This window comes from Pungitius pungitius, chromosome 16 (assembly GCF_949316345.1).
Source record: "Pungitius pungitius chromosome 16, fPunPun2.1, whole genome shotgun sequence".
Classification (NCBI taxonomy): Eukaryota; Metazoa; Chordata; class Actinopteri; order Perciformes; family Gasterosteidae; genus Pungitius; species Pungitius pungitius.
This window is the reverse complement of record NC_084915.1, coordinates 17,403,034-17,430,293: the sequence shown is the minus strand read 5'-3', so window position 1 is coordinate 17,430,293 and position 27,260 is coordinate 17,403,034. Positions and strand designations below refer to the sequence as shown.

The 27,260-nt window shown below is 45.8% G+C and overlaps 3 protein-coding genes across 5 annotated transcripts; 1 reads left to right on the top strand and 2 right to left on the bottom strand.

Moving 5' to 3' along the window:
- Positions 1 to 31: 31 nt before the first annotated feature.
- LOC119215669 (TLC domain-containing protein 5-like) lies at positions 32 to 2,456 on the bottom strand. The gene is made up of 3 exons (XM_037468007.2): positions 1,774 to 2,456; positions 1,492 to 1,687; positions 32 to 831 (listed from the first exon to the last, which is right to left on the bottom strand). Exons 2-3 carry the CDS (start codon positions 1,679 to 1,681, stop codon positions 275 to 277), a joined length of 747 nt encoding a protein of 248 aa, XP_037323904.1. The 5' UTR covers positions 1,682 to 1,687; positions 1,774 to 2,456; the 3' UTR covers positions 32 to 274.
- Positions 1,502 to 11,331, top strand: rcc1l (RCC1 like). Of its 3 annotated transcripts, none has more exons than XM_037467991.2 (12): positions 1,502 to 1,630; positions 3,704 to 3,992; positions 4,084 to 4,213; positions 4,427 to 4,555; positions 4,667 to 4,733; positions 5,017 to 5,068; positions 5,340 to 5,424; positions 5,929 to 6,110; positions 6,433 to 6,520; positions 8,622 to 8,795; positions 9,231 to 9,316; positions 10,302 to 11,331. In XM_037467991.2, the coding sequence occupies exons 2-12, from the start codon at positions 3,705 to 3,707 to the stop codon at positions 10,377 to 10,379; spliced, it is 1,359 nt and encodes a 452-aa protein (XP_037323888.2). In that variant the 5' UTR covers positions 1,502 to 1,630; position 3,704; the 3' UTR covers positions 10,380 to 11,331. The 3 variants fall into 3 exon arrangements, with proteins under 3 accessions (XP_037323888.2, XP_037323887.2, XP_037323886.2); XM_037467990.2 differs by lacking the exon at positions 1,502 to 1,630 and adding an exon at positions 2,691 to 2,771 and having other exon boundaries at positions 10,302 to 11,330; XM_037467989.2 differs by lacking the exon at positions 1,502 to 1,630 and adding an exon at positions 2,719 to 2,907 and having other exon boundaries at positions 10,302 to 11,329.
- A 2,668-nt stretch (positions 11,332 to 13,999) lies between these two features.
- Positions 14,000 to 26,151, bottom strand: castor2 (cytosolic arginine sensor for mTORC1 subunit 2). Its single transcript, XM_037468001.2, has 9 exons — positions 25,789 to 26,151; positions 20,083 to 20,153; positions 18,708 to 18,901; positions 17,887 to 18,019; positions 17,661 to 17,784; positions 17,286 to 17,396; positions 16,407 to 16,489; positions 16,190 to 16,284; positions 14,000 to 16,106 (listed from the first exon to the last, which is right to left on the bottom strand). The coding sequence occupies exons 1-9, from the start codon at positions 25,899 to 25,901 to the stop codon at positions 16,044 to 16,046; spliced, it is 987 nt and encodes a 328-aa protein (XP_037323898.1). The 5' UTR covers positions 25,902 to 26,151; the 3' UTR covers positions 14,000 to 16,043.
- Positions 26,152 to 27,260: the final 1,109 nt, after the last annotated feature.

Genomic DNA, 27,260 nt, shown 5'->3' with positions numbered 1-27,260 from the left:
TCGGCATCTAGTCCATCATAAAACCTGAGTTATGAAGCATGAGGGTGGATGTGGGCACGCCTTCTGAAAAACAATTAGCCTCCCTTACCGTAACATAGTTTTAACAATCGTTTGGATACCGGGTATATGCATTAGCATAAAGGAAGTAAAGAAAGTTTAATATTCATGTTGCAATCAATGATCCAAAGTAAAATGCAGCCTTAATGGCGTACGAAGGGTTTGGTTGAATGTCCCTGCAGCGTTAAGGTGGGTGCTGACGTAGAACCTCCTTCCTTCAGTCTCTCTTCTGCGCGTCGGCGGCCCCCAGCGGGTGGTCCCCTCCTCCTCCTCCCCTCGACCCGCGGGCCCCACGCCACCTGTCGTACTTTGCCCGGCTCTTCCTGTAGCCGAAGCGGGCGATGTCCACCATGAACACCCAGGCCAGCGCGTACATGCCCACGCCGCCCAGCTTCATGACCAGCGTGGTCCTGGGCGACGTCAGCTCGCAGTAGAACATGAACCCGCCGACGCCGACGCGCACGGCGGCGAACAGCGAGACGAAGAGCAGGTCCACGGCGTCGCCCAGCGCGCTGTCGTAGCGGCCCAGGCGCCGCAGGAACCAGCGGGCCTGCAGCAGCGGGTTGGTGATCTCGCTGCCGAAGATGACGCCGCAGGTCTCGCAGGCGGACACCCCCATGAGCAGCGCCAGCAGCATGCCCGCGATGGAGGCGGCGTGGTGGGCCAGCATGACGGGGCCCTCGGTGTGGTGACGCACGCACCAGGCCAGGTCGAAGAAGAAGTAGCCCAGGCAGACGGCCAGGGAGAAGGTCTGCAGCTCCGTGTTTTCGGTACCTGAGGGGTATTTGTAACTTTTATTTTCCATGATATTTTTTGAAATCATCTTTTTCTTATACCAAATACATTTTGACAATTTTTGACCCAATATTTTTTTCATTTTTCATGACATTTTTTTTAACAATATATTTGTTCCATGACATCCAAAAGTAAATTTGGACATTTAAAAAAAAAAAAAAAAAAATCGACCAAACATTTTTGGACGTTTTGACCAAATCATTTTTGACCCAATATTTTGAGACATTTTTCGTCCTAATATTTTTTAAACTCATTTTTTGAATTTTCTTTTCCATCACTTTTTCTTCTTAATACTATTATATGTAGTAAGACCTTTTTAATGATGTTCTTACTATTTCCCCCATTACGTTCTTTGACCAGATATTAGACATCATATTTTTTGACTTTTTTTCATCTTATTGGTTTATTTTTTTAATCAAACAATCCCTACAAAATCCTATCATGTTTTATTTTTTAGACTATAATACATCTATAAGAACTTCTAAATGAGTGCAGATCGATTAAGATTTTTTGTATAGATAACTTGTGATCTTGTGACTGCTTATTACTGTGGTTACAATCTGGATCTTTTTTTAAAGTTGTGTCTACATTTCTAGCAACATATTCCATGTAAACAGGTATACTCTGAGCAGCACGGACCTGCGTGTGTGAAAGGCCACGGCCCTTCGATGAAGAGGACGTACGCGGTCAGCATCACTATGACGATGCCGTGGGACAAAGTGACCAGCCGGCAGCTCCACTCGGACCCCTGCTGAGCGAAGGTGCGGCAGAACAGCAGGTAGAGACAGGACCAGCCGACGAGGCTGCAGGTCACCTCCAGCACCGGCATGGCCGTCTGTGTGGGACGGGGGGGGACGTTAATGAAGTTTTAAAAGAGATGAATGAATCAGAAACTCACTAACAGCTCACAGTGTCTCTCACCAAAACTCGTCCTCCTCTCAGTCGGATCAGAAATACTCAGAAAACATGAAGGAAATTACTCCGGCTCTCGGACTCCATCACTGTCCACGTCCCATTCAGATCAAGACATCCTTCTCAGCACAATTCAAATGGACTCATTTTCCCCGTGTCGGTGCTGACAGCAGTGAACGCGTGCTACTGAAGACGGTCAGTGGGTCCTTCATCCCCCCCCCCCCCCCCACAGACCTGATCCTCTTTAAGGATTACAGGCCTTACTCCTCTGCAGCTACCTGCTCTCAGACGGCTCGGACGGGTTCCAGCCCCTGTGCTCGTGTCCTTGTTACATCAATTCAGTTAATTTAAATAAGTCCGTCTCTGAGGTATGTGGGAGAGCACAGTGGATCTTTAGGTATGGAGTGACACTGCAGGTTAATAACCTGTGAAGCTAAAGGGTCAGGTGATCACCTGACCGGGCTGCAGCATTAACCCACTTCCAGAGTCGGTCTAATCTGAAACCAGAGTAGATTATTGGGCATTAAAAGCAACTCTTCTGCGCTTCAAGCTCTTTATAGTTGTAGTAACAGACACGTTGCAGTATATTTTTAGCGGTGAGTTCTCCAGTTTTATTGTAACCTGTTAAAAGAAGTGTTCAATTGCTGCCTTCCTGCTGAGAGTTGGATGAGATGATTTATCTCCCTCACAATGGAGATGTACCAACTGTTCCTTCCGGAGAAAATATTACCATCAAAATAATATATTTGGTGAGGCACTCAAACTGAGATTTGTTTTCTTTTTTTAGATTCCGAGCATCACTATAAATCCCCCCAAAAACTTAAAAAATAAAATAACATTATTTTAACACCCAGGAGATTTAAATGTCACAGGTGTGATTACTTTATAAACCTCTGTGCTACACACTCCGCCGTAGATAGGAGGCGCACAGCGTCTCTGTGACGGAAGAAAAATCCGTAGAAGAAGAATTCGTTTCCTCTTTCCGGGTTTAGCTTGGTTACCTGCAGGTAAACAAACACGCATGGTGACATTGAAAGATGCAAACACCATTTCAGTTAGTTTCCATCAATTCATGGACGCCACAAGTTAGTGGTTTATCCTCTAAAACACTTTATAAACCTCCGGTCTGAGCAGGAAGCCCAGGTGAGTTCATTCAAACCGAGGCAGCTAACTGTTAGCTTGTTACATGTGGAAAAGCGACAAAAAAGCGTGATCATTTTTAATAATAACATAATTCTCTCCTGAATACAATCGACCTTCTATTTATATAAAAACATATATATATATTATATATATTATCTTAAACGACTGGTTACATTCGGTTACATTACATTAACATATTTTTTTTTTAAGATACTTTCTATTTATATTATTATCCAATTCGATCGTCATCAGTATGCGTCAGCGTGGTAAGTTAACGTTAAATACGGTCACCGCTGGCGGTGAGGTGGTTGAAAAAGTGAATTTATACGTAGATCTGCTTAATAGATCAGCAGCAAGCCGAATATACAAGTGGACGTGGACCAGTCTTTATCACTCTTCAAAGTCTCCCATAATCACCATTTTAAACAAGACGAAGGTAGCTTTAGTTGTCAGAAAACTAAAGTGACGTAACCTTCCCTCCTAAATACAATAAGTCTGCATCTTATTCACTGCCTGTCAAACTAATGTTCAAGTGTCAACATTTTTTAAGTTGTCCTACATATATTTTACGTGTTATTTTTGCTAAATGTTTGAAAACATGTTTCACACTGATTTAGGTTTATTTGTTATATTAGTAAGTAGTAGTTATTGGTTAATTATGAAAATATCGTCCCATTGTCAAAATTAAAGCATCAAAAATGGATTTCTTGTCATTATTACCAAACTGTATTCTACTATATTTCCCCGCATTGTCCATCTGTTCAGCCATGTGTTCTTGTCCCCTTTCTTCCCACAGAATGGCTCTTTCTGGCGTGCGACTGTGCACCAGACACATCAGCTCCGGGCTCCAAGTCTGCGGTCACGCTGCACTCAGTCAATCCTCCCGACCCCAGGAGAAAACCAGCAGCAGGGGCCCGGTTTTTCAGTTTGTCGGCCGGCACAAAAAGCCCTCCCACAAAGTGTTTGTGTGGGGCTTCAGCTTCACCGGCGCGCTCGGTGTCCCCAGCTTCGTGGTGCCGGACGGCGGCAGGAAGAAGCCCCGCAAATACCAGCTGACTCCTTACCGACTGGAGACCGCGGAGCAGGTGATGTGAGCTCTATTATACATATATGTGTGTGTGTATATATATATATATACACTTTCTTAGCTCACCCGCTGCTCTTCTTCTGCTGTAGATCTCCTCCGCTGCTTGCGGCTACGGCTTCACTCTCATCGCCTCGCCGACCAAAGACGTGACCAAGCTGTGGGGCATGGGCCTGAACGCGGACTCTCAGCTGGGCTTCCAGCGCACGCAGCACAGCCGCCGTAAGAAGCCACCAGAACTTAACTTCCACTTCCACAGAGCATCAACTCTCTCTGAATAGATGGATGAATGTGATGGACTGTGTGTTGGCGGACTTGTGGAAACGTCACCTTCCCCGTGTGCTATTGTTTTGGTGTGGTACCCCGTGGTTAGTGTGAGTGAAGGCAGCATGCTTGTGCTCGGGCCTCACGACGCGACCTCACCTCTGCTCGTAGATCAGAGCTACGACTACGTGTTGGAACCCTCCCCCGTGGCTCTGCCTCTCGTCGAGCCCCTGCAGACCAAAGTGGTTCAGGTTGCGTGCGGCCGCGCTCACTCTCTGATCCTCACCGACCAGGAGGGAGGTAAGAGACTCGCTTCGCGCTTCCTGCAGCGGCGTCGAGGTGTGAGCTTTGCTGCCGGGAATTTAATTGCCAGATTTTTCTGACTGTCGAAGTCTGTTTTCTCTCTTCTAGTTTTCAGTATGGGCAACAATGCCTATGGCCAGTGTGGAAGGCCCATCGTGGAAGATGAAGTTTACAGGTTTGTCCTGAAGCTACAAACATTTTAAGCTCATTCAACTCTTTTATTTATTTTTTATTAAGTCAACGTGTATAACATCCGGTATTTTAACGTGTTTACATGACTGACTCCACGTGCTTCTTTTCTCTTTTCTTTTTTTAGCGTTGTCACCACATTTCCTGTTGTATTGATTAGAAGTTATGACCAAATGTGTATGAGTCGCCTTACTCCACTTTCTAAAAGTGTAATGACAGGCAGATCTCCAGTGATGGATCTCCTGTTTCTCTGTCTCATGTCCAAACAGCGGCAGTCACACCATCCACAAGATGGAAGGCTTCGACAGCCGGGTCACGCAGGTGAGTGCGACCTCTCTCTATGTTTTTTGCTTCCTCGCCACGTTGGCCATAAATTGATCTCGGCGCGCCATCCTGAAGGACGTGTCGATTCCTAAATGGAGCACCGATGACATCGTTAAGAGGAACCGTGTAGAAACGGAGCATCTTCTCTGATGGTCTTGTTTACGGATGGATGTTTATTAAGGATCAGGACTAAACTGAGACTGTCACACTGTTAAACGTGTGATTTGTGTATTTTCATGTAGATTAAATATCTTTTTTCTCCCCCCAGGTGGCATGTGGACAGGATCACAGCCTCTTCCTCACTGAGACAGGGAAAGTGTTTGCATGTGGATGGGGCGCAGATGGACAGACGGGTCAGTACACCCCCCCCCCCCCCCCCCCATGTCAGACCTCTTCACCCTGAAAACCACAGGAAACATCTGTTTTCTACTCCACAGGAGACCTTTTTTTCTGCAGTGAAATTTAATAGTGGGATTTCCCCCAAACACAATATCGCTTTGGTAAAACCACTTCAGCTGGTGCAGCAGAATCAGTGTTTATTATTACATTTATTTAAAAAAAAACTGAAATAATGGAACAGGGACAAATATTTTCCCCTTAGATCTTGTGGTTGTTTTTAATGAAAGTCATTGTTTTAAATTGTTTTAAATCTTTTGTAGTAACAAGATTATTCACCATAATTTTATCGTGTATAAATAATTGGATTGAAGTAAAGATGAGAACAAAAGAGAATAATTTGAGCTTCTGGTAGTTGAGGCACATCAGGAAAAAAAAGTGGAAAGTACTTTTAAAACTTCTTCAAGAGTCTCCTTTATATTGAGAGTTGGAGTGAAAGGCGATTTGTCCTCGTCCTGCAGGTCTCGGACACCACGGCGTGAGCCCCCGTCCGGTGGAGGTGGGCGGGGATCTGTCCGGGGTGGAGGTGCAGCAGATCAGCACGTATGGAGACTGCAGTCTGGCCGTGTCCACGGACGGCCGGCTGTACGGGTGGGGCAACTCCGAGTACCTGCAGCTGGCCTCGGTCACTGAGTGCACACAGGTGAGCGGGCCCGAAAACGCTGTTTCATGATGCCAAAGGTTTGTCTGAACAACATATGTGTCGTGATCATTTAAGCAGATCGGTCTCGACACGACCGTGTTTACAACGGTAAATGAATAAGGAGTGAAGGAGAGTCATTTTCTCATTTCTAAACAACCAGAGGAGTCGCTCCCCCTGGTGGTCACTAGACAGAATGCAGCTTCCAGACACTTCCACCTTGGCTTCACTCTGCCTGGATGCAACAAGAAAGAAAAGCGATGCACTGCATGAGTTGTGTTATTTGTAAAAAAAAAAAGAGCAACGTGATCGTGGTGTTTTTCAGATCAACTCTCCCCGACTTCTTCCTCTGGTCGGCTGTGGGAAGGTGGTGCAGGCGGCATGTGGAGGCACGCAGGTGGCCATTCTCAACGGTCAGTGTGCTACGCAGAAAAAAATAAGGATTTGATTTTGAGGATCAATATCGAGACGGGAGAGCGCGTCTGTACGCAGGCGTTACAGAGCTGCAAAGGACGACGCCTCCTCTCACTCGACGGCTTAGTCTTTGCTACAAAACTCAGGCGTCAGGCTCCACACTCTGCCTCATGGGGGCCTCAGAGATCTTATCTACTCGGCCTCATGGGGGCCTCAGAGATCTTATCTACTCGGCCTCATGGGGGGCCTCAGAGATCTTATCTACTCGGCCTCATGGGGGGCCTCAGAGATCTTATCTACTCGGCCTCATGGGGGGCCTCAGAGATCTTATCTACTCGGCCTCATGGGGGGCCTCAGAGATCTTATCTACTCGGCCTCTTGGGGGCCTCAGAGATCTTATCTACTCTGCCTCATGGGGGCCTCAGAGATCTTATCTACTCGGCCTCTTGGGGGCCTCAGAGATCTTATCTACTCTGCCTCACGGGGGCCTCAGATCTTATCTACTCGGGCTCATGGGGGCCTCAGAGATCTTATCTACTCGGCCTCATGGGGGCCTCAGAGATCTTATCTACTCGGCCTCTTGGGGGCCTCAGAGATCTTATCTACTCTGCCTCACGGGGGCCTCAGAGATCTTATCTACTCGGCCTCATGGGGGCCTCAGAGATCTTATCTACACGGCCTCTTGGGGGCCTCAGAGATCTTATCTACTCGGCCTCTTGGGGGCCTCAGAGATCTTATCTACTCGGCCTCTTGGGGGGCCTCAGAGATCTTATCTACTCGGCCTCATGGGGGGCCTCAGAGATCTTATCTACACGGCCTCTTGGGGGCCTCAGAGATCTTATCTACTCGGCCTCTTGGAGGCCTCAGAGATCTTATCTACTCTGCCTCATGGGAGCCTCAGAGATCTTATCTACTCGGCCTCTTGGGAGCCTCAGAGATCTTATCTACACGGCCTCTTGGGAGCCTCAGAGATCTTATCTACTCGGCCTCTTGGAGGCCTCAGAGATCTTATCTACTCGGCCTCTTGGGAGCCTCAGAGATCTTATCTACTCGGCCTCATGGGGGCCTCAGAGATCTTATCTACACGGCCTCTTGGGGGCCTCAGAGATCTTATCTACTCGGCCTCTTGGGGGCCTCAGAGATCTTATCTACTCGGCCTCTTGGGGGGCCTCAGAGATCTTATCTACTCGGCCTCATGGGGGGCCTCAGAGATCTTATCTACACGGCCTCTTGGGGGCCTCAGAGATCTTATCTACTCGGCCTCTTGGAGGCCTCAGAGATCTTATCTACTCTGCCTCATGGGAGCCTCAGAGATCTTATCTACTCGGCCTCTTGGGGGCCTCAGAGATCTTATCTACTCGGCCTCATGGGGGCCTCAGAGATCTTATCTACACGGCCTCTTGGGAGCCTCAGAGATCTTATCTACTCGGCCTCTTGGAGGCCTCAGAGATCTTATCTACTCGGCCTCTTGGGAGCCTCAGAGATCTTATCTACTCTGCCTCATGGGAGCCTCAGAGATCTTATCTACTCGGCCTCTTGGGGGGCCTCAGAGATCTTATCTACTCGGCCTCATGGGGGGCCTCAGAGATCTTATCTACACGGCCTCTTGGGGGCCTCAGAGATCTTATCTACTCGGCCTCTTGGAGGCCTCAGAGATCTTATCTACTCTGCCTCATGGGAGCCTCAGAGATCTTATCTACTCGGCCTCTTGGGGGCCTCAGAGATCTTATCTACTCGGCCTCATGGGGGCCTCAGAGATCTTATCTACTCGGCCTCTTGGGGGCCTCAGAGATCTTATCAGCAGGGTGGATTCCCTCTCTGCTGTCTCGTGATGGACCATTTGAAGCGTTATTTATGTTCACTATAAACATCAAGAAATCCGTCCCAACCGGCCAAAACGTTTTGGGATAACATGAAACATTTTGGTCTCTCAGGAAGACACAAAGTGGAAAATAATAAAGTTGGAAAACCCTGGTTTTAGTTTAATCATAGCTTCCTGTTGGTATGAAACGGTGAAGTTTAGAGTGCTAACTGCTAAAACGCAGCGTTTGACCACGTGGGCGTATAAATATCTGCACTGGTGTGTCTGGATCTTTTCAGAGAAAGGACAGGTGTTTGTGTGGGGCTACGGCATTCTGGGAAAAGGGCCGGATCTCTCCGAATCCTCCACCCCGGAGATGATCCCCCCCACGCTGTTCGGCCGCTCCGACTTCAACCCCTCGGCCGCCGTTTCCAGCGTTCGGTGTGGACTCAACCATTTCGCTGCAGTGACCGGTGGGTTTGTTCCCAGTGTTTATGCTAAGCTACGCTAAGCTAGCTGGCTGCATGAAAGTCAATCTTCTCATCTAACTGTTCCTTTTTTCTTTTGCCTGCATGGAAAGTCCTGATTAGATTTAGTCAGAGGCTGTTTTTGTATTATAATAACAACCATTAAATAAGAAAACCTTTAAATTATTCCCAAATATGTTATTTATGCAGAATTATTTTTTTCTCCAAAACGAAACTCTTCAGGCCTGTTATTTATTGTTTGTTTAGGGAATAATGGGGAATGAGACGTTAAGTGCACATGTTGTGCAGGATTTAAAGTTCGACCCGATGACTTTGAGAAGCGAGTCGAGACTTGAAGAGTAAAAATGTGTTGACCAAAGCAGTTGTTTTTTCCATTGTTACTGTGGAAGATCAGCTGAGGTGGGATGTTTTGCGTTGCAGATGCAGGCGAGCTCTTTGTGTGGGGGAAGAACATGAGAGGCTGTTTGGGCATCGGCAAGAGGGACGACCAGTACTTCCCGTGGAGGGTAAGACGACACTCGTTCAATATTAGTCATGCAAACAAAAAGGAGGAGAGCGTGCGGCTATTTGTGAGCTCGGAATGATAATAAGGGTTGCTCTGGTCTTTGGATATTAGTGGAATGCAAGTAGCTGTACAGCTTGAAGTGTTAGGCCATCCGATTCATTCTTTTGTAAAAAGTAAATGGCATGCATCTATTATTAAAATAAACGAAAAAAGTGACATTCTATAGATACTCTGCCAACTTCAGTGTCTACAACTATTAAATTAAATTATTTTTGTGTTAATTAACAACTAATGAATAGAAGGTACTGTATTACAAATGCAAAGGAGTGATGTCAGAGACCTGTCAATTACAGTAGCCCCGCCCTAAAGCGCCCCCTGCTTTTTGGTCTGTTTCACGCTAAATGGACCATCATTGAACATCATGCTGTAATTAAGACGACTTGAAACTAGAGACTGAGACAATAAACTCATGTTTACAATGTTTACTGAGGGAATAAATCAAGAGAGAAGTAGAGTCATTTCCTCATAGACGTCTATGGGAGCAGAGGAGTCGCCCCCTGCTGGTCACTACACAGAAGTAGAGTCATTTCCTCATAGAGGTCTATGGGAGCAGAGGAGTCGCCCCCTGCTGGTCACTACACAGAAGTAGAGTCATTTCCTCATAGACGTCTATGGGACCAGAGGAGTCGCCCCCTGCTGGTCACTACACAGAAGTAGAGTCATTTCCTCATAGACGTCTATGGGAGCAGAGGAGTCGCCCCCTGTTGGTCACTACACAGAAGTAGAGTCATTTCCTCATAGACGTCTATGGGAGCAGAGGAGTCGCCCCCTGCTGGTCACTACACAGAAGTAGTCATTTCCTCATAGACGTCTATGGGAGCAGAGGAGTCGCCCCCTGCTGGTCACCACAGAGAATGCAGGTTTTAAGACCGCTTAAAAACGATCGCTTTTGAGGTAAGGACCCCCCAACTGTGATTTCCCCTCAGGTGACGGTGCCTGGTCAGGTTGTGGACGTAGCGTGTGGTGTTGACCACATGGTGGCGCTAGTTAAGTCCCTCCTGTGAGCTCCTGTGTTCCTGCAGTGGATGAAAGGTTTGGATGTTTCGGCTGCCCCCCCTCCTCCTCCTCCTCGGGGGCCATGCCGGAGTCTCAGAGCCAGCTGATCTCCACAGGCGCCCCCCCCCTCCCCCCGCTGACTCCGAGCCGAGGACGGAGCTCACTTCACTGTGTGGCGGTGGAGGTGAAGGTGGGACAAGACATCAGAGGACACTTCGGTTCAACTGGAGATGATCCATCGATTCGGAGTCAGGGAAGAGTTCTCCATTGTCTGATGTTTTCTTCTCTCTTCTCTCAAAACCGGGAGTTTGTTGGACAAAACGAGACATTTGAACTGAGCTGAGATAATATTCTTTGTGTGCATTTTATCAATTGAAACAATGATCTGAAAAGACGAGCTAACTTTCCAGGACGAGAGAATATATTTCTATATATTTGTGTAGAAATTGTTTGATGAAAATGTCAACGTATTGTTGCCTAGAGAATTGTTTTTTTTGTTGCTGCTCTTAACATTACTTCTGGTTCAAAGTCCCTCCAAGAATGTTGTGTTTTGTCTCTCATGAGTTTGTCGTGCTACAAATGGGCCTTGACTGAATTTTGCATCCCTGTGTTGCATAATGCCAATAAACTATAAGTTAATATAAAGAATCCATATTTGAAATGTAGAGGATGCTGGTGACCTGTCAATCACAAGGTAGCCCTGCCCTAAAGCATCCCCTGAGTCTGAGTTTGACTCTAAATGACCCACATTTAACTAAATAAACACCATGGTGTTTTGAAGAAGACTTCTAAACTAAAGATTTAGACCATAAACTAATTTTTACAATGTTTACTGTGGGAATAAATCAAGAGAGAAAGTAGTCATTTAATACACTTCAGCATTACGCTGCTTATAGTAATGTGTAATGTTTTAAATTTACTTATAACAAGGACCCTTAACATTATTACAGTGATTGTAGTCTATAAGTTTAAGCATTATGGCCACTATAATTATATATATATAATATATTATATTATATATATTGACCTTATATCTATTTTTTTATAATAATTTTTACCTATTATTTAAAAAAAATCGTTTCCTTTTTGACCCTACATATTTTGACTTTTTTCACAATATTTTTTTTCCCATGACATGACTGGAATGATCTTAGATGGAGCAACCTACACGTCCCTGTCACTAATGCCAAATGCCCCAAATTTCTGTACTTTACTGTAGTTTTGGTAACTGACATTTTATTAAAAATCATAATGGGATATTGCCCCAGAGACGGATTGGTGCATCTTGGAGGATCAAACATGCTATTCATCCTTCCTGCATTGGTAAAGGCACAAGTGAGTTGAATTTGAATGTAACAGAGAATTGGAGGGTGGATGCACTAAAAAGGGTAAACAAATCTACACCCTGTGCCAGACTGTCAGTTTAAGGTTGTCCACAGGATGCCCTGAAGTAGACAAACATGTGATTGTCTTGAAAAATGCCCTCAGAGGCTGTAATAAGTTTCATGTCAGTGTGACCACTGAATGAGACACATCTGCTCATCTTTACTGACTCATCCGGCCTTCTCTCCCGTCAAAAAGGTGGAACCCTATAGGCTACGTAGCTAGGCAAATAAGTGATAAAAGCTTAATTAGCAATTAACATCAAATTTAGTCAATTCATCATCATTCAAAAGATTCTTCATCATTCTTGACAATGCCATCATAACTCAAGTGACCGCGCCTTGTGTTTCTGCATAACCCCTAGGGTTCACTTCTCTGAAACAACCAGTGGCGACAATGCACCCACAACTACCTCCACAGTAGTGCGCTCAATACTTGGCAGCAGTGGGATTTGAACCCACTAGTGCTTACAGAGGCTTTTGGCCCCTGCACTCACCCCTACACTACCAGTCCTGGTCACATTTCGGCAACTTTGATTCTCCTATTTAACCTTGAGCATGTGAGTTAAACTTTAAAACCCTTTTAAATGCTATTTCCACATCTGGGCCTGAACCCACAACCTTCAAGTGCAGTGCAGGCTTGTGGCAGCAGCTCTTCTGCTGTGCTACTTCACCACACACTAACCAACCCTTTGTTTGTTGTATTTAACCTTGAGATTGCTACTCAAACCTGAAGTAAAGCCAAAGGCTCAAACCCAAGACTGGGCTTGAACCCACAACCTACAGGGTAAGGACAGTAGCTCCTCAGCTCTTGTGCTGCACTACCGCACCATGCACAAATTACATTTTTGTTTCTCGTATTTAACCTTGAGACTGCTACTCAAACCTCAAAACTCTTTCAAAGCAGAAGTGATGTCTGCATGAAGGGGCATGAACCCACAACCTCAGACAGCAGGTTGGAGCCTGCAGCCCTTCAGTTGTTCCCTTGTGCTATTCAAGCACAAAAACCTCAAAACTGTTTCAAAGTTCACAGTTTGAAGCCCTGAGTGCAACCAAACCCTCCTTCTGAGAGGGCAGATTTGAACTGAGGATCCTCCACACTTCCGCCTTCCTGCTATCTCCCTGCACTGTTCCACCACACACCTGTTGATGCTTTTGAATCCAACCTGAACTCTCATAGATTCTCAGGCTGGAATCCACAACCGTTCCATACCGTTATAATAGAATTGCAGGTCAAGTAAAGTCATATAATGGCATTTCTAATAAAGCCCTAGTTGATTTCACTACTTTTATGCTGTGATCCTTATTTCACTTTTTTCGACATGTGTGCTGATGCCCGCGTGTGAATTGAGAGGATCCATACCGACTCCCCTATGGAGCTAAACCAGTCTGAGGGTCCTCCTCAGCTGAGTGGAGAATAAATCCCGGAAGAAATAAACACGTTTGACACACGGCACCTTGAGGAGAGAGAATCAAATCCCAAATGTGGATCAGGAAGGTCAGCTTTGATTCCACTAGAGACACCAGAACTCACGATGATGTTTAATTTAAAATTAGGGCCGGGACTTTAGCGCGTTAATTACGATTAATTAATTACAATGTGAATTAAGATTAATTAATTGCACAAAAAATAACACATTAAACATTTTTTACGCATTTTTACACTTATTTTTTGCACCGCGGAACGTTTCTCACTGGATGAGTAAATGTGATTATGTAATTAGTCAGTGATCCGTCCAGATGATCCGCTGAGGTAAAAACACTAACAGCTCATGGCCTCTCGTTCACCCCCCCCCCCCCCCCCTCTCCCATCTGTGTTGTGGAGGCCACAAGGACATGGCTGTTCTCTGCTTTGTTTACTCCACTCCAATGATGCAGACAGCTGATGTACCTGCTGTCGTCGCCCCCCCCCACCCCCTCCCCCGCAGGCCAGAGAGGAGGAAGGGAGTCGTGGTGGTGAAGAGCAGGTGTGTGCGCTACATGGGAGGTTATGAATACAAGTACATCTCAATTACTTTAGTACTTTAGGCGTCGTATCGTAGCATCGGCCTGCTGCTTCATAGACTCATTAATGCATTACTTTTTAAATGCTTATTTTTGATTAAGTTTTGTTAAAAGTTCTTCTTGGCACCAACAACTTTTACTTGTGTTTATTCTCTTAGTTTGTCATGTAGGCTACACCATGGGAAGCATATTAACTCAAAATAGTTCAATCATTTTTGAGGATCTGACGACCACGTCGGGGCAAAGATGTCACCAGTTTATTGATGGAAGAGTACACATTGGCAGCAAATACAGCGAGAGGAAGATTCCCTGTTAAGTAAATGCATTCAAAATGACACATTGGTGAAACAAGAACAAAAGAAGAAAATATCCATAGGAGAAGCTCTTCAACATGTTTTTTCTTCGAGTCATAAGAGTTCCCACCGGCCTCCTGTTTGTAACACTGATACGTTTCATCATGTCTGACCAGAAGGAGGCTTGTTGTTAGAAGGGTCAAATTAAAGGAAAAGGAGAAACGGTACCACTAAATGTTTAAGACCAACAGAGACGTCCCCGTGTGGGCGGATCGCTCTACAGTAAATAGACCTCCCCTGTTTTCACATCAGTACAGCAGGCCTGTGGGGGGGGGGGGGGGGGGGACCTGCATTAAAGTGCAGACTGGGGCAGGACAGGGGCAGCTTCAACACAGCAGGGCCCCTCCCTGTGTGAAGCATAGCTTATGTTTGTGTCACAAAGTGGCTCAGGCATTCACGAATCATTGCACTTCGTTATCGGGACGGGAGCGGCGCGGACACACGGTAACCACGGTTACGACGGGACGCACGGTAACCGCGGTTACGACGGGAACTCCCCAAGAAGCGAAGAGCGAGCAGAGTGAAGGGAAAGCGGTTTTTATCTTCCCCCCCTTTGAGGATAAAGTCTCAATGTTGAGAATAAGGTTTAAATAGTAATTTAGTAGTAAAAAAGTAGTTTGATTCATTCTAAAAATGTTTACAATAACCTTTGGATATTTCAATGTATTGACTTGATATATTTTATTCCTTCACCTTCATTAATACTCTTCTTTATAGTCTTATTGATTTGATAGACAATTATTAGACGTCTGGCAGACTTTTAAGTATCCAAAGCTTTGTTGGCCCCTTGTTTCCAGGCTTTATGCTAAGCTAAGCTAATTGCTTTAGCGACATACCTAATACAATTGGATTTTCAAGTATGATGTCAGTATCTGAATTAAGAAATAGATTATCGAAAAAAACATTTAATCGTAGAAATTGGTCGGACTGCATTTTATTGATATGAACCGTTATTATTCCACTTCATTTTATTTATTTTTTTCTATTTATTTAAATAACACCAAATATGTCTTCCCATCGTAATGTCGTATTATTTCTAGAGTTACGTTGCTCGCTAAATTCTAAACGATAATATTGCTTTTCATCACGAAATAACCGAAGTACGTTGTGTGCACCACTTCCCATAATCGTAATAATTAAAATAAATACTTAAAACTGAGGGAAGCATGAATGCTGGCACCATTTAAGACGCTGGATCCTTCAACTCGTAAAAGCTTTTCAATTATTAACCCTCTTCCGAATGTTCATTGATTAACTTTCTCCAAATCAAAACGATGATCCCCCTTCTCAGTCATTGATTATTGCCAAATAATCAATGACTGCAAAGAGTAGCACACGCGTGTAGTGTTGTGACGAAGGCATCGGGTTTAGGCTCACACACACACACGCACGCACACAAACACACACACACACGCACACACACACGCACACACACACACACACACGCACACAAACACACACACACACGCACGCACACAAACACACACACACACGCACACACACACGCGCACACACACACACACACACACATACACACACACACTGGCACTGAGACAGAGACCATAACAACACGGATATAGATCCATATTCATATCCGTGTTCTTATGGACCCATATATGAATATAGATCCATATATATATATGGTGGATATGTGGGTCTTGTTTTTGAGAATACATTCATCATGTAACTAACTCTGTAGTTATGGTGCTCACGGGGGGGTCGGGGGGGGGGGGGGGGGGTCGGGGACAAGCAGCTTCAGAGCAAAAAAGATACGCATGTTCAGTCTATGAACCAAAGCAAACACTGGAAGGGAGGGGGAGGAAAATGGCTGCGGAACCCTCCCCCCCCCCCCTCCCCCCTTCAGAGTCCGCCGGTCTCTTGGCCCGTTTCCGGGGCGACGAGGAGGAGAAGGAGGAGGAGGCGGCGGCTCCCTTCACTCGGCCGTGCTCTTGGTCCGCAGAGCTGCAATGACGCTCTGGATGTTCTCCTCGGGAACCTGAGGGCGACACGCGGCTCTTAAGAGTCATGTGACGGCTGTATTTGTGTCCCCGATGGGCCCATGTGGTCCCCCCGTCTCACCAGAGCGTGGTCGAACTTGAAGGTGCTGATGTAGTACGCCGGAATGTCGGCCGTGGCCAGCGGCTCCGATATCTGAGCCACGATGCCGCACTCGTCTGCAGCGCGGCGCGTGGGACGCGTGGGACGCGTGGGACACGTGGGACACGTGGAACACGGGTCACTGATTGATTTGGTGAGTTTGGGCACTTTGTGGGTGAAATGAAAGAGAAATACTGACCGAATCCTAAAGGTTGTCCCCCGATCCGAACCATTTTCCAAAGCTCCCCCGAAGCGCTGGTGAAGAGGACGTTGTTGGGGAACCTTGAAGAGAACAAAGAACCAGGTTAGAGGTACAAAATATATTATTGAATTCAAATATTATGGTATATTCCTCCCGAATCAGCGCTGACGCTCCTCGTGCTTTCAAATCTCTGCCTGCGGCTTTAAATCTCCGCTGTGGAGCAGCAGCAGAAGAGGAAGAAGAAGAAGAAGCTGCTAACTATTAACCACTCAGGTGAGTTGTGTTACTGCTGAGCAACCGGAATAAAGGAGCCATTGTAAAGAGAGAAATGGGTGACCTATTCCTTTAAAGGCAACACATCAGGTCTTACGTCAACACGGAGACAAGGCTGACCTACATGTACAAAGATATGGACGAGGTCCATCTATGTCTTTGTGCTCATTCCATGTCTGTAAGCAGTTCTTTTATTCCTGTAGCGTAATGTTTCTATTTGTGGTTTCTCTTCATAATTGTTTTGTGTCTCTGTAGTTTTTTTCCCCGTCTAGTTGTGGTCATTTCGCGTCTCTCTTTCCGTCTTCCTTGGAACGGACAATGTGTGATTACATGCTGACGGGGGTCCGAAGCCGCTCCTTAGTGCTTCATAAGAGGCTCTTCTGTGAGACGGAGGGGGACCCGGTGGGGGACAAACGAGTCAGACCGAAACCCGCTGTGACTCGGGTACACTGCATAAGCCCAACTGCGCCGCTGTCGCCTAGCAACCGACTCTCCCCCCCCCCCTCTCTCTCAAACAACCACAACAATCATAAATGAGTTCACATAATGTCCCTAAGCGGCTGAAAAGGAGAACAACATCTTGAGAGAAGAAGGGACGGAGACCTTTGAGTCGTCTGCTCGTCCATGACCAGAGAGACGTAGCCCTCGATCAGCGAGAAGGAGAAGAAGCGGATGTGGCCGGAGTCCTCGCTGGAGGCCGAGGCCTCCTTCGACCTGGAGGGGGGGGAGAGGGGGGGGAGAATATAACGACACATAACGGCACTTCCACTTCACACTGAGACTCAATCATACATAACATGACAATTACTTTCAATTTGACACTTGATTGAATCCTGTGGGAAAACTTCAAGCTGTACGGCCGTATGTTTGGTCAAAACAACATCTGACTGATAATGATCATTCTGATTGAGCGACATGACAAACAGGAGAAGAAGAATCGGAACGGACTGCTTCCTGACGTGAAGACGTGGCGCTCACCCTGCGGAGTAGAACATGACGTCCATGAGCAGGGTGGCCACGGAGGGCAGTGTGTCCGGGTCCAGGCTGGTCACGCAGAACATGTTGCTGGGACTGGAGAGGGGATGGATGACGGGACGCGGCGCTGGAAAAAAACGGGGGGGGGGGGGGGCAAACCGTGAGCTCGTGGGACCTGAGAGGTTTTGAGAGGCTGATGTGGGAGGAGCTCATTTCGGTCCGGGCCTACCGAGTTTGGGCTTCACGAAGCCGTTGGTGGCTCCCAGGTGGGGGGCGGCGACGGTCTCCCCGTTGACCACCCGGAGCAAAGTGAACTCCGAAGACAGCGTGTGCATGACCATGGGGAGGTCCCGCTCCCGCACCTGAGGGCAGGAGACATGTGAGACCAGGACAGAGACAGAAGACGGTTGGTGGGCGCAGCAGGTTTCTTTGGTTTTGCCATAATTAGGACTGTGGGTGGGCAGGAAATGCCCCCCCCCCCCCCCCCGAGTCGGATACCTGGAGTTCCAGCTCAGGGCTGATCCGCTGATCCTCTTTACGTAACAGATTATCGGGTTTTCTTTCATTTTCATAGAAAAAAACAAAAACACCCCGGAGCCGCTCAGCAGACCTTGTTTTTCCTCCAGAGAGAAACAACAGGGGCCATAAAGCAAACTGTCCCTGGGTCCGGGGGGGGTGGGGGGGGGGGGGGTGGGGGGGGGGGGGGGTTCAAGAGGAAGTGGCGCTGTGAGACGTGCGCTCCCTCCACGTTATCGGCGCCGTGGACGCTTGTGTTGCCCGAGGTGGTGTAACAGAGAAATAATGCACCTCATGTTCAGGGACTATGGAGCAAATGCAGCTTTGAAGACATGAAGCAAAACAGTTTGACCCCCGTCGGGGTCACTATTAAAGTAACGAACTACAGAATCACCTTCACTCACATCTCCAAAACTAAGAAGGGGGGAAACTCGAGTGTGAACGATATTAGAGTCAATGATGTCCGCCCCCCCCCCCCCCCCCCTTCCCCACCCATCGGCATGGGAGGACCTTCGCCGGGACGTCCGCACTCACCAGGATGAAGTCGGTCTGATACGTGGACAGCATGAAGACGGAGATGTTGTGGTCGGCCAGCGGCGCGATGACCGATTTGGCGATTTTGGTGACCCCGATGGGCTGCGAGTTGGAGGCGTTGCCGCCTCCCGACACCACGTTGAGGGCCACCCAGGTGGCGTCGGCGACGCTGATGTGCTCCGACTGGGGCAGCTCTGGGGGGGGGGGACACGGGGACACAGAGGTCACTAGTAGAACCGGAGGAGACGACTTAAGAGAAGTCGAAGGTGAAACCCAGCGGTGTTTGAGGTTTCAACCGGACGCACTTTTGGTACTTTTCAGAGCTCTTTTGTGGGAAAAAAATGCTCAAATAATGATACGCTATTTAAACACCAGTCTGGAATAAATAGAAATTAAACTGGGAAGTAAAAATGAGCAATGAGGACGGCTGCTTTTATGTGTTGTACTTCCTGTTTTTCCCGCTTTTAAAGCACATTACCGTTTGTTTGTAATTTTGTGTGTTATTGTTCTTCTGTTGTTGTAAAGTTGTATTACAAATCTTTGAAAAGCACTATTAACTTTACTTAGAAGTTTAAAACATTTATATCAAATATTGACTCTGCGGCAGACTAATAATTACATAATTACATCACAAAAGGTAGCTCATAAAAAAAAAAAGAATTATATTTCATTTCACATGTTTTCTCGTACAAAATAAAACAATTCCGTAGCCATTAACGTCTGGTAGCTAATGTTAGCTTAGAGACAGTAGACATTAGTCCTCTTCTAATAATCAAGAAAATATTTACCTCTCAAACATGAAAATTTGCTGCCAGTTTCTCATTAAATTTTACTTGTTTTGGACAAAATAAAACGAGACATTTCCAGAGATATCAAGAAAATAATCAGCACATAATAATTGATGACAGCGCTCATAGGTAATTAAAAAGCATATTAGAATATGTCAAATCTAATGGCCCTGTGGTGTCAATAAGACAATAAGTCAACAGCATTTACCATTCATTGGATTCATGTTAACATTTACTGCCTGGTTGCTTAATAAATGAATAATCCTCAGACATTAAAGTGCTCACTTCAGGACTCCGGCCTAATCGTCCCTTGGACAGAATTCTGTCCACATTAAAAAGGTCAGATGTCACACATCATATCTTCATCATTAGCTTCTTCTGGAGGTTTGAAAAAAAAAAGAAAAGTCAAAACCTGTATCTCACATTTCCATCTTTAAGCAAAGCAGAAAATACCTGCGCCAGTTACGCAACAAACAGCCCGTCGTCTCCACGGAGACCGAGGAGGGTCACCCTGAACGAGGGGTGTGCAATGACACGAATTCACTCAATCAACACAGAGAGAGAGAGAGAGAGAGAGAGAGACCCACCTTTAAAGCCCTCCTCGTCTACGATTAGGGTGTAGTCCTCCGGGGTCTCCGTCAGGCTGAAGAACTTGCATCTGTGCGGGAGAAGAAGAGAGGACGGCTTTAGAACCGAGCTACTAAAAAAAAGACTTACAATTCAAATTAGATTTCTTTTGGCTTTAGATTTAAATCTCATTTCAGATTCTTTCTACCCGAGTACTTCCTTGTTGCTAAAACCATGTGTTGAACCACCTTGTCACTTTCCAGTGCCTTCAGTTATTCAAGTGTTCAATGTAAGAAGAAATGACCGGAGGGATGTAGGGCAGTTTTATTTCCATTCTGAAACATGAACATTCATCGAGTCCGTTCAGGTTGGAAAGATTTGCCGCGCAGAACTAACGCTGCGGTGACAACAGGATCCTCCAAAAGCCACCGAAAGCGTCACATTCGTCTGAAAGGTGCGAGAAGAAACACTGGAGAGCGAAGCGTCGCTCTGACTCGCTGAGTCTGGGCTTCGGGAAGACGGCGGCGTGCACCTGTCCTCACCAACGTGAACCAATGACCGTGTCCTGATCCACAGTAACTACCCCTGTTTATTGAGTTATGAGCCAAGGGCCCCGTAAACAGAGAAAGACACGAGAAATCCATAAAGACATGAAACGCCGACCCATGAAACCTTCTCATGTTGACGTGCTGTTGTGCTTTGGGCCTCCTGATTGGAATCTTTTTTTGGTCTCTGCCGACTCTCTTTGGCTGCTTTAACGCTCCGCTGTGCGCGCCGTCCTTAAATATATAATAGGGGCTGAATATGTAAAGTCGGGACCACGCAGATAACAGGTAGCGTTGTCAGGAGGTGGCCGAAGCAGATGATCACTGAAGGTGCAGCAAATCCATCCTGCTCAGACCTCCTGTTGTTGGATTCAACAGAAATCCCTCAATGAAAGGTTGACATTCTGAATAAATATCGCCATCAAAACTGCACAGAAGATTACTGACGGACACAATTTCCTTTTCAGCACGTTTTCTGAAAATTGAATATGCAAATGAGGCATTAGCTTATCAAATATGTTCTCATTTGCATCGCTTTCCATAAACCGAAATGCAAACGCTGGATGAAGCCTGGTTCCAAACTTGCTTTTCATTTTATTGACAAATTAGAGCCAAATGTTTTTAGACATCTGAGAGCAAAACTAATTTAGAGAAAACAACATTACAGGTGAACATTGTAATAGTGTTGTTTGGTGCTGTTTATTCTATAATAATAATAATAATAATGTGTAGGCACGCGCTGGTTATTTAAATGGACTATCGCAGCCGTGGGCCCTGATACCTACTTGGATGGTTTCTCTTCCATCAACCTTGATCAACTGACTTCTACAATTTTGAAATCCAACTCTTCCACTTGTCTCCTGGATCCGATTCCAACTAAGCTGCTTAAGGAAGTTTTTCCGTTAATTAGCACATCCCTACTGGATATTATGAATCTGTCTTTGTTGACAGGACATGTACCACAGTCCTTCAAGGTAGCTGTAATTAAACCTCTTCTGAAGAAACCTACCCTAGCTCCAGAGGTGTTGGCTAACTACAGACCCATCTCTAATCTTCCCTTCCTCGCTAAGATCCTGGAGAAATCTGTCGCGAATCAATTATGTGACTTTCTACAAAACAATGCTTTGTTCGAGGATTTCCAGTCAGGATTTCGAATGCATCACAGCACAGAAACGGCACTGGTGAAAATTACAAATGATCTTCTACTTGCATCGGACCAAGGACTTGTATCTTTTCTTGTATTGCTGGACCTCAGTGCTGCATTTGACACCATCGATCACCGTATCCTGCTGCAGAGACTGGAACACTTGATTGGCATCAAAGGAACTGCACTCAGCTGGTTTAAATCTTATTTATCGGATCGATCCCAGTTTGTGTTTGTGAACGGTGAATCATCGAGGACCACGAATGTTGGTCACGGAGTCCCACAAGGTTCTGTGCTTGGACCGATTCTATTTACCCTGTACATGCTTCCTTTGGGCGACGTTATCAGAAAACACCGCATAAACTTCCATTGTTATGCAGACGATACTCAACTGTATCTATCGATCAAGCCAGAAGACACCAACCAACTTGTTAGACTTCAGGACTGTCTTGGAGACATCAAAACCTGGATGACCTGCAACTTCCTGATGTTAAACTCGGAAAAAACGGAAGTTATCATGATAGGCCCAGAGCGCCTTCGAAGTCAGCTGTCACGTGATACAGTCTCTATGGATGGAATTGCTCTGGTATCCAACAGCACCGTCAGAAATCTTGGAGTTCTCTTCGACCAGGATATGTCCTTCAACTCTCATATAAAGAAGACTTCAAGGACTGCCTTTTTTCATCTACGGAATATATCAAAAATCAGGAACTTCCTGTCTCAAAGTGATGCAGAAAAACTAGTTCATGCATTTGTTACTTCTAGACTGGATTACTGTAATTCTTTGTTATCAGGCTGCTCTTGTAAATCGCTTAAACCTCTCCAACTGATTCAGAATGCTGCAGCACGTGTATTAACAAGAACTAAGAAATGGGATCATATAACTCCTGTATTAACTTCTCTGCACTGGCTTCCTGTTAAATCAAGAATAGAATTTAAGGTACTTCTCCTCACCTACAAGGCACTTGCTGGTGAGGCACCGTCTTATCTTAAAGAGCTTGTTACACCGTATTGTCCTACAAGGCATCTACGCTCCATAGATGCTGGGCTACTTGTGGTTCCTAGAGTTTTAAAAAGTAGGATGGGGGCCAGAGCCTTCAGTTATCAAGCTCCTCTTTTGTGGAACCAGCTTCCACTTTCAGTCCGGGGGGCAGACTCGGTCAGTTCATTTAAGATAAAGCTTAAAACGTTCCTCTTTGATATTGCTTATAGTTAGGGCTGGCTCAGGTTAGCCTGGACCAGCCCTTAGTTAAGCTGCTCTAGGCTTAGACTGCCGGGGGACTTCTTAGGACACACCGAGCCCCTCTCTCACTCTCACTCTCTCCTCCCACAATCATCCATGCTTTATTAATGTACATCACTAATTAAGCTTCTTTCCGGGAGTTTTTTGTGCTTTCTCGCCTAGCAGGTCTCCGTGGATCATAGTTTCGTGCGGACCCCGGTTCTAACTCCTGGCTCATGGCTCTGCTGACACCTGCTGCTGCCATCATCATTACTTTAAATATGATTCATATTACTGTCATCAAAAACCAACATCTTTCTGCTCTCCCTCCCCACAGAAGCCTCTGTGGATGGTGGTTCGATCTGATGGAGGTTGTCCCTGCAGTGGTCCTGCCGTACACCTCTTCTGCTACTTGCAATTACTTGTATCATTTCAGTTAGAGAAATTGCATGTATTGTACATCTTTTACATTGTTGATTCTGTACACATGACATCCATTGCAGTCTGTCCATCCCGGGAGAGGGATCCCTCCTCTGACGTTCTCCCTAAGGTTTCTTCCCTTTTTTCCCCATTGAAGGGTTTTTTTTCATATTTTGGGGAGTTTTTCCTGTGCCGATGTGAGGGTTTCGGGACAGAGGATGTTGCATGTGTACAGACTGTAAAGCCCTCTGAGGCAAATTTGTAATTTGCGATTTTGGGCTATACAAAATAAAATGAATTGAATTGAATTGAATTGAACTATCGCCAGTTGTATGATTATAATAAGTTCGATTTTTTGACGTGATGTCCTCTGTGATATTGCTTTGTTGACATCTTAATGTGTACTTTTTGTATTTTTAATGTCTAAAGTTACTGTGGAACTGGTCCTGAACCAGTCTCAGTTTAGTCCTGATCCTCCATAGCCCTCCACCAGTAAACCAGACCATCAGAGAGTCGTAGTTCTTCTTCACTGTAGCTTCTCTCCTCTTTGGAGATCCAGGACCTTCTGATGCACCTGCTGGAGGAAAGGATCCCTGGGGTCGGTGGACTGGTCTCTGATGGAGGACATGGGTCTGTCCACGGTGGACTAGTCTCTGCTGGAGGGATCTGGGTCTGTCCACGGTGGACTATATGGTCTCTGCAGGAGGACATGGGTCTGTCCACAGTGGACTGGTCTCTGATGGAGGATATGGGTCTGTCCACGGTGGACTATATGGTCTCTGCTGGAGGTCCTGGGTCTGTCCATGGTGGACTGATGTCTGATGGAGGACATGGGTCTGTCCACGGTGGACTGGTCTCTGATGGAGGACATGGGTCTGTCCACGGTGGACTAGTCTCTGCTGGAGGGATCTGGGTCTGTCCACGGTGGACTATATGGTCTCTGCAGGAGGACATGGGTCTGTCCACAGTGGACTGGTCTCTGATGGAGGATATGAGTCTGTCCACGGTGGACTATATGGTCTCTGCAGGAGGACATGGGTCTGTCCACAGTGGACTGGTCTCTGATGGAGGATATGGGTCTGTCCACGGTGGACTATATGGTCTCTGCTGGAGGACCTGGGTCTGTCCACGGTGGACTGGTCTCTGCTGGAGGACCTGGGTCTGTCCATGGTGGACTGTTGTCTGATGGAGGACCTGGGTCTGTCCACGGTGGACTGATCTCTGCTGGAGGACCTGGGTCTGTCCACGGTGGACTCCATTGTCTCTGCAGGAGTCCTCTGATGTCCTGGTGAATCGTGGGATCCGATGTTTGATGAACTTACAAATGAACCTTTGGCTTCCTGGAGAACTTCACACTGGACATGAAGGCTGATTTAACGTCAGACCACCAGCTCGTTATGCGACTCAGACACAAATAATATGGTTGCAACAAAATTGAATTGATTAAATGAATGAGGAATATATGTCTATCCAAAGCATCATTATCCAGAGTGGTATGTTTCCAAGCGTCTGCTAAAGTCTTTTTGCTTTGTGAGGGTAAACTTCCTGAAATAAATCACTGTAATGTATTAAGTTTGTGTTTCATTACGTAGAACGATGGATGAACTCTGAATGACTCCCTTTTTATTTAGGGCCAAGTCGAATATACAGACGACTCAGATGTTGACATGTGCTCTATTCAAAGTCCTAAATCTGGTATTTACAGCATCACAGACAGCACGTGAATGCAGCATCATCACTGAGGCAGTAAAACGTTATTAGATGAAGAAATCAATCAGCAGCTATTTTTCTAGCAAATTGTGCAAAAACATGAAAAATAATCACTGGTTTGCAGCTTTTTCAATATTAAGATTAGCTGCTTTTCTCAGTTTGATCTTTTATAACATGCATATGTTTGGGCTTTTGAGTTTAGAGAAGTTGTGCACTATTATTATTCGTATTTGATTCAGTGATGCGTGTCTAGAACAGACTGATGAGCTCACCGCTTAGTCAGTAACTTCTGCAAACGGAACCAATTAAAACCAAAAAAAGACTTTTTCAATTTAAGCCTTCCTCGTGCTTAATAATACGCTTCATTCTTAAGCTGCTTGTTCAAGTTGATAAAAACGTGTCATGACATCCCCCTTTTAGAGAAGGAAAAACAGCCCCCCCCCCCCCTCCTCCTCCTCCTCTGGCGTCCTACCCAGCCACAGATGGCTCCAAAGCTACAAAATGCCCCCCCCCCCCCCCCCCAATAACCAGGACGGGCCCGTGAACTGTGCCCCCCCCCCCCTCCCCACACCGTCCTCCTCCTCCTCCCCTCTAGAATAAAGACTAGAGAATAAAAGCACTAAACCACGGGCTGCAGGAATCGAACCCGCCTCGAGCTGCGTCGCGTGCCGCGGAGTCGCGTTACCTGGTTCTGGAGGACAGGAAGGCGAGCTTCACGAGTCCGTGGGTGCAGATCTGGATCCCCTCCTTCTCTATACTCGCCACTTTCAGGCTGTGCTCTAGGATGTGAAGCTCCATCTTCTACGTCTTCTCATTTGAGGGACGGCGTGAAATGTTTAAAAAATAATAATAATAATAAATGGTGACAGCGGATGAAGTAACAAGGCGTTCAGGTGAGACGCGTTAATAAATACATGAATAAATAACAAGAGACGCGCAGGCACGAGGAAAGGCGCTTTTAAATAGAGAAAGAGAGCTAGGCAGGGTGCAATAAAGAAAAGCTAAGAGGTAAAAAAAAAAAAGAAAAAACACGGACCTACTGTCAAGACGTGCGACGGAACCGCGCGTACTTCCGGTAAAAAGCTTTCAGAATAAAGTTCTAGAGGTAGCATATTGGGAAAGTTGGAAGGAACAGTTTAACATTTTGGGGTCATAAAAAATAAGTAATTTTAAAAGACAGAATCTGGTTAAAAATGTATATATTTATATATATATGCCTTATAATATGGGTTAATCCTATGGGATCCCGTTAATGTACGCCTCAGTAATCTCCTAATCATTCACCTATACCTTTATCATGTGGTGTTCGTGATGCATATAAATACTAGATATTTCATTTTGATGTTGATTGATTAAACCCGCAGCCCGCTCATAAATTAACATGACCAATTATTTTTTTTTATCTCATAAGTTTCGAACCTGGTGCCTTTATTTTGATAGAAACCCCCCGAGAGAGCGGAAGTGTCGGTGCGAGCAGCTGCCGGCAGCTTGTCTGTTGGCTAACCGGGAGAACAGGACCGCTGCTCTCCGACTGAAATAGTTAGCAGCTGGCCGGACTGAAGCAAACAACTTGCCATTCAAAGGGAGGGGGGGGGTCTGCAGCGGGGCATCATGGGTAATGCTGTTCTCTGGCTTACGTGAAAGATTAAAGGTTAACTTCAAATGTTTCGGCGGCACCGGTTGTGTTTGAATTAAACGAAAGCTAACGGCAAAAGACGGAGAAATGAAAGAGTTTATGTTGCATCCAATATGGTTTTATTTCATTTATTACCTATAAATGAACTTTTACGGGTAGTACAGTCACTTAGTTTGAAGTACCACAGATATAACTATGGGTAATAAATGCAAAATATATACAACTATGACTATATGTAGTGTTACAGATAATAATGCAATACTAATAGCAGAAAATAAAAAAATAGCATATGTGTTGTAAGATCTTGTGATGGAGCTATAGTTTGTGATATAAGTGTAATAATATAATAATTATTAAAGAAATATAAATCGGGCTGAATCGTTCCTACAGTAGCCTGGAGGGGACAAACGGAAGCTTTTGCTTTTTCACAGGGGACGTTTATTGTGAAGGGCCTCGTGGTCAACTAAAACTAAAGTTTAGTCGTCAAACGACTTAAATCCGCCATGTTCACACTTCACGTA